Source organism: Labrus bergylta, chromosome 6 (assembly GCF_963930695.1).
Source record: "Labrus bergylta chromosome 6, fLabBer1.1, whole genome shotgun sequence".
Classification (NCBI taxonomy): domain Eukaryota; kingdom Metazoa; phylum Chordata; class Actinopteri; order Labriformes; family Labridae; genus Labrus; species Labrus bergylta.
Genome location: NC_089200.1, coordinates 26,323,069 through 26,329,856, shown reverse-complemented (window position 1 = coordinate 26,329,856; position 6,788 = coordinate 26,323,069). Strand labels below are relative to the sequence as shown.

The following is a 6,788-nucleotide window of genomic DNA, read 5'->3' as shown; positions in this document are numbered from 1 at the left end:
CAAGAGGGTTTATTGTAGGTGTTGTCAAGGTGGATACGCACAGTAAAATTCAGAATTGTAGGTTCAATGTGCTGCGGGGGCTGAATGTTAAAAGTATGCTGCTGTCTTAGTCCTCCAGGAGTCCTCACACACTGAGCCTCCTTCTTTATTTCTGTAAGCATTCAAATCCCTTCAATTGTTGTTGCAAACCTTGTTTTTTTTGCTCTCTCAGACTCCTGTAGATTGTTGTAAACGCTTGCTGCATGCAGAGAATAAATTGTTGCAGTGCTAGCTCATTTGTGGTTTTATGTTCAAGGTCACATATTGTGGAAAATACACTTTACAATGGTTTTCAAACACTAATATGTGTCCCTAGTTCATCCTCTCCGTCTTTTGCCTGCTCCACTTTTCAGAGAACGTGTGCTCAAACAGGCTGTTTGGAGACATCACAAAGGGCAGTAACCCCTCCCCCAGGTGGGTGACACTCCCACAGTTAGGTGTTTGTTCTGCCCTCTGAGTCTGCCTTCTCACCATAAACAATTGGGAATGTTTATGGTGAGAGTCCAAGCCCTTCCAGAGGGGCGTGGTCAGACACAGCTCATTTACATTTAAAGCTACAGACACAGAAACAGCCTGTTCTGAGCAGGGCTGAAATAGAGGGGTTTATAGACATGATCAAATACAGGGTCAGAGTGGAGTTATAACAAGAAACTTTGGGGATATCTGAGACTTATTCAAAGTAGTTGAAAAGGAGGATATCATGTGATCTTCAAATATAACAAAGAACAGTCTAGCTCTTCATGTGAAGTGTTGTGAAAAATGTAAATTGATCAATTTTTGATCTTGGATTAAACAACTCAGAAGTCAGATATAATAAAAAAAGGTTAACTATTTATTAAAGTTTTGTGCAAGAGACAATAACAGGTTGATAAAAAACAATGCAGAGATACATTTAAAAAACATACAAATGCTTTGTGGCATATATATATATATATATATATATATATATATATATATTGACCTGATCCAAGGAAAACATACACATGATAAAAACCAGCATGGTGGCCAAGACTGTAGACAAACATTCAAATGCCTTTTGGATCCTTTGGGTCAGAGTAACAATATCCACAGCACAACCCTGCTGCACTGACATTTTTTTTTTCTATGTATAAATGATCAGCTTTGATGACAAAATGTGTTGGCAATAAGGCAGTAATTGTGCCAGAGGTAAAGATGTTCTGCAAGACTGAATGCAAAAAGAGCGCAGAATACCCCCATTATCATTTCATCCATCAAGTAAAAAACAAACGGGTACAGATCAATCCATAGTCTAACAGGCTAAATACAATACTGGTCATGACACTTTGTCTGACAATGTTCATTTGTTATACTCTGTTGGCTGCTCTCCCTCTTCTTTGAGTATACATGTGCGCACCATAGCCTCTGTGACGATGTACGGGTTGCAGTTTGCAGATGGCCGGCGGTCCTCGAAGTAGCCCTTCTTGTCCTTCCATACAGCGCGAGGGATGCGGATGCTGGCGCCACGGTTTGCCACACCATTAGAGAATTCGCCAATGTTTGAGGTTTCGTGATGACCAGTGAGGCGTCTGGCGTTGTCGAGCCCTCCTTTGGGATCGTAGGCTCGGATGTGATACTGGTGCCTCTTCGATAGCCTCTCGATGGCATCCTCAATGACTCTGTGAAGCAAAGAGGGAATTAGAAACTCACTCAACCCAGATGAAAAATGTATTAAATATTGAATACACTCAGTCTTACTTGAGTCCGCCGTCCTCTCTCATCTCCTTTGTGCTGAAGTTGGTATGGCAGCCAGCACCGTTCCAGTCCCCAGAGACTGGTTTGGGGTCAAAAGACACAATCACACCAAAATCTTCACACACTCTGTGGAGGATAAAGCGAGCCACCCACAGGTGGTCCCCCATGTTGATACCTTCACAAGGTCCGATCTGAAACTCCCACTGAAACACAGAGACAGAATCATTTATTAAATGTACAAGATTTAATATCCAAGATGTTTAAAACACATTAAAAGTGAGCCATTCTGAAAATATAAAACAGACAAATTTAGGTTAATACCTGAGCAGGCATGACTTCAGAATTGGTTCCACAGATCTGAACTCCAGCATACAGACACGCTCTGTAGTGGGCTTCCACTACATCTCGTCCATAAGCTTTATCTGCTCCCACTCCACAGTAGTAAGGGCCTGATGAGGTAGAAAAAACAAACACATATTAACCATCAGCTGGCCTGGATTACATTTATATAACATTCAGATCAGGCAGGGGCCGGATTCTCACCTTGTGGACCAGGGAAGCCGTTGGATGGCCAGCCGAAGGGACGTCCATCCGTGCCCAGGAGAGTGTACTCCTGCTCCATACCAAACCACGGGTGGCTGTTCTCCACCATGCTCATGATCTGTTTGCAGGTGTGGCGCAGGTTGTTCTCTGTGAGGATAATGACAGGAATTAGCCGAGAATCCTAGACGGTTTAACCTGCAATTGACTGCTTAAACTTGGGCTCCATTATTTACCGTCTGGTTTGTAGTTGTACTTAACCACCTCACAGAGCACCAGCTTGTTGGGGTCTTTCCTGAACGGGTCCCTGAACATGGCTGCAGGGATCAGGTACATGTCGCTGTTGGAGCCCTCAGACTGGTAGGTGCTGGAGCCATCGAAGTTCCATTCAGGGAGATCTAAAAAAGAAAACCACCACAATCAATAATCTACTTTAAAATAATCTATTATGATGTTATCTGACACTAGTTGGAGCCTTAGATCTTACCCTCAATCGTCTTGGGTTCCGAATCCAAAGTCTTGGTCTTGCAGCGCAGACCCTCTCCAGATCCATCTATCCAGATGTACATGGCTTGGACCTTGTCTCCCTGGGGTAGTTCCATGTACTGCTGTTTAACAGCTTTGTTCAGTTTTGAGCTTGCTGAGGTGGCCATTTTCTTAACCCACAACCTGCAGAGTGAAGAGGACAGATGGTGAGCAGCAGACAGAGGAGCCTGTGTATCTGAATGCCCATAAACATCAGAGGGGATGTATGGAAAAAAGCAAATGGCAGACAGAAACCATTTGAGTTAAAGTGCTGACAACATGATCAGGAAAAGAACTTCAGCCTACAGTCTGTCTGTATCCTCTTGTTTTTGTTTCTTAAATTGCATTACCTGCAGTTAAAACTCATCATTCATGCATGTTTGATTATAGACATTTTTCATTCCTTTTGTGAATATTTGTCTATTCCTGTTTTCCACTGTGAAGCACTTTGGTCAACATCTGTTTCTAAAAGTGCTTCATAAACAAATGTCCTTGTCATCACGTTTCATCATCAGTTGCTCTGACAAATAATAAGGGAAATAAAATCTCATCTCGAGACGAGCAGCGGGAAAAAACACATAAATATAACAGATATCGCACAATATCTGTGTTTATAATCAAGTCAACATCAACAGTCAAAGGCAAACACTGAAACAAATAAAGTTTCTGCAGTACACAAACAGGAAACAAGTTTCACTTCGTAGAAGCCCGTGCAAGCAGAAGAAATCAGCAAGTGTACAAAATGAAGAAGTGCCTTACCTTATGTTACCTATAAAAATATATCAAAAGAATAAAATAGTCTCTAGACGCGTTGTCAGTGTGAATGAGTCTTTTGTTTATCATTCCTGTCTGTACCTCCCCGTCCAGCTTGTCTTTATAGTGCTGCTGAGCAGCAGAGTCGCCTCTGATTGGTCGAACAGGAACGTGATCAGCCCGTGATGAGGAGATGTGAAGTCAATCGGTCACTGTGTTGAAAAACAAAGACGGGGAGGGGGGGGTTTCTTTACATTTAACTAACTCTTTATCAATGCCTGTGAGACAGTTTATGAAAAAAATAAAGTAAAAGAAAAAGAAAGGGCAAATGAGCAACGAGTGAAAACCTCAGGTGAAAACGAGCATCAGAAAGAGAAAAAGAGACTTTTTCACTGGCAGTGCATGGTAAACAAGTGGTGCGCCCTCTAGTGACGATAATCCTGCAACTGGGCCTTCTCGTGATGTGAAAAGCAGTTATTTTCAGTGTACTGAATCAGTAGAATCAGTTCAGTAAAGTGATTCGTTCAAAAGATTCGTTCACAGAATCGTTCAGTACTTCTCTGCAGCTCTGTCTGTGAATCAGAATTTAATAAGCTGAAACACGGCCGAACGTTTAGTTCTGCTCGCGATCGTACTGAGAACAGCAGGTGGTGAATAATAAGCCAATGAGCTGAGAAGTTAGTTGGATAAAGCTACAGTTTACAAACTGAAAGCTGCTAAATCAATCACATTTATTTTCCCCGACCGTTTTGTTCAGTATGTTCAGTACACAAATCACTCACTGACTGTATGACTGAGAGGGAGAAAGTGACTCGGAGGCGGAGCTCTCGTTCAGTTCCTTCAATGAACGACAGCTCCGCTCTTCCTCTCAGTTCGTTCAGTGAACGAAACACTGACTGAACGTGAACGAGCGAGACTGCGAGTCACCAGCCTCAGTCACACACACACACTGTACTGACTGAAACACGATCGTTAGTAGATGTTAAAACAGTCAGCTGAGTGAAATTGAGTTGGATATAAAAGCCGTTTGTAAACTGACAGCAGCTATAAAAAGCACAAACATTTTCGCGACACCTAAATGTTAAATAATATATTTTCTACTTCCTCAATTTTGGAGACATGAGAGGGAGAAGTAGGGGCGAGCTTTAGAGACACAGAGCTCCCGACTGACTCCGTCCTGTTGGTTCAGTCAGTATGTATCACTGACATGAAAGGAGAGGGAGGGCGGGATTTGAGCGACTCTTACGGTCTGGTGAGAGAGATATGAGACGGGAGAGAGGAGAGCGCAACTGAAGTTGAGAAATGAACGACTCTTTTCAGTCAGTGATTCAGTTCAGTTCGTTCACCTAGATGATTCGTTCGTTTTGAACGAATCGTTCATGACCGACACATCACTAGTGCCTTCTTAGAAGTTGAAATATTGACAACACCCAAAGTACAAATAGTCTATGAGGCGATAATAATCTTATTACCCTGTTTGATCTGTCTGTATTTTATTTCATATGACTGTTGGTTTCTATTATCTCTTTTTTTTTATTGTGAAGCACTTTGTGACGTCTGCTCTTGAAAGGTGAAATAAACTTTACTTACTTACTCACGGTGACAGATACTAAAGAGTCTATAGGCCAACTATTGCTTCTACACCTACTATACTACACCATAAGTGGTGTATGTGGAAGGTCATACACAAATATCAAAAAGCACGCACATCTGAAAACTAAAGTAGCCTACTGGGTGATGAACAGAAAAAATCCAAAAGTAGAAACAATAGTCCGCACACCAGAAGCTGCTCCAATTAAGTTCAATTTAAAGGAAAAATTACCAACAGTAATGTTTCGGAGCGTCGCCCTTCATGTGGTTCATGTCTGTTGAAGGGCGAAGGCCCGAAAAGTTACTGTATGTGGAAGGTACCTGAACTTCCTTCTGTGTTTATTAAAATGCAACTTGGATTATTTTTTAAAGTGGTAAATTGCCTGATCTATTTTTATGATTAATAATAATAATGTGTGCATGTTGGCTGACATCTAATATCTTTGCTTTACACAAATACACAGTTTTGCATAAAATCAATAAAATGACTTAAAGTGCAGAAGCGTGCTCAGATAAAATAATCACATATAGTGCTCATTTTACAACTGTTCAAGCTGTGATCAAACCTATGTACACTGTGAGTTGGTTTGACCTATACCAATGCATCATTTTTCTTAGCACTTATCTTGTATGTTTATTCTGAATCTGCAAAGTTCACAATGGCTATAATCAAAAACACCAAACACACATAGTCAGATTCTAAGGAGGTATATGAATTTGAAATACTCAAGAGCAGTACAAGTCCCTCCAGATATTACTTAATGCAGTAGTTGAAGAATGCAGTGCATAAAATGTTATCATCATGAACAAGAGGTTATGCCATAAGCAGTTTTATTTTATATAAATGATAAAAGTGGAATTGTTGTGGGATGCAAGTTAAAGAAAGCATTTATGAAAATACCCGAACAAAGAAGCACAAGGAGAGTAGATGTGGGTCAATTAATGGTTGAACAGTCTCAGTAAATAATAAGCTTTGATACAGATGCTTACCACATGGCAATCCAACTAAACACGTGAGAGGTTTTTTGGAGAAACAGGATTTTATTTGCTCTTCCAAAAAAAATCATATATATGTTTTTAATTGTCAGGGATGCAGAACTTTACTCCAGGCTTTACTTTGTCGTCCACCTGTGTGTTTGAGGAATCACAAAATGATGTTTGCAGGCAGATATTCTCTGCATGTTGTTATTGCTGAATGTTTTTGGCACATATGTTGTGTTTTTTTTTCATTATTAAATTTGGTTGTAATGAAAGACATCCATAAAAATGTAACATAAATCATTATTTATTGCATAAGAGCTTAGTTTGATGTCTAGGGTCTGATGTAACCATAGACTGTAAATATTACGGATTTTCCCGTTTTAAGAGCCGCGAACCGAACGTCCACTTCCTTCCGGTTCGTTGTTAATAGCGTCCATAGCAACCACCATAGCAACAGTAGAAAACGTAACAACGCAACGTTTTTCTATCGAGACCTGAAATAATCTTCGTAGAAACGAACAAACTAAAGATCATAAACATAAACCGAACTAAGATTATGAAGATACAATGTACATTTGTCGCCAGAAAGGTTATCAAAACGACACTTAAGCCTCAAACTATCTTAAAATATTGCATTTTCCACCGAA

The 6,788-nt window shown here is 40.5% G+C and overlaps 1 protein-coding gene across 1 annotated transcript; it reads right to left on the bottom strand.

Annotated features, from left to right (window-relative positions):
- Positions 1–850: 850 nt before the first annotated feature.
- On the bottom strand, positions 851–3,734 carry LOC109982133 (glutamine synthetase). Its single transcript, XM_020631218.3, has 7 exons — positions 3,577–3,734; positions 2,780–2,961; positions 2,529–2,690; positions 2,296–2,442; positions 2,074–2,201; positions 1,756–1,955; positions 851–1,676 (listed from the first exon to the last, which is right to left on the bottom strand). The coding sequence occupies exons 2-7, from the start codon at positions 2,943–2,945 to the stop codon at positions 1,358–1,360; spliced, it is 1,122 nt and encodes a 373-aa protein (XP_020486874.1). The 5' UTR covers positions 2,946–2,961; positions 3,577–3,734; the 3' UTR covers positions 851–1,357.
- Positions 3,735–6,788: the final 3,054 nt, after the last annotated feature.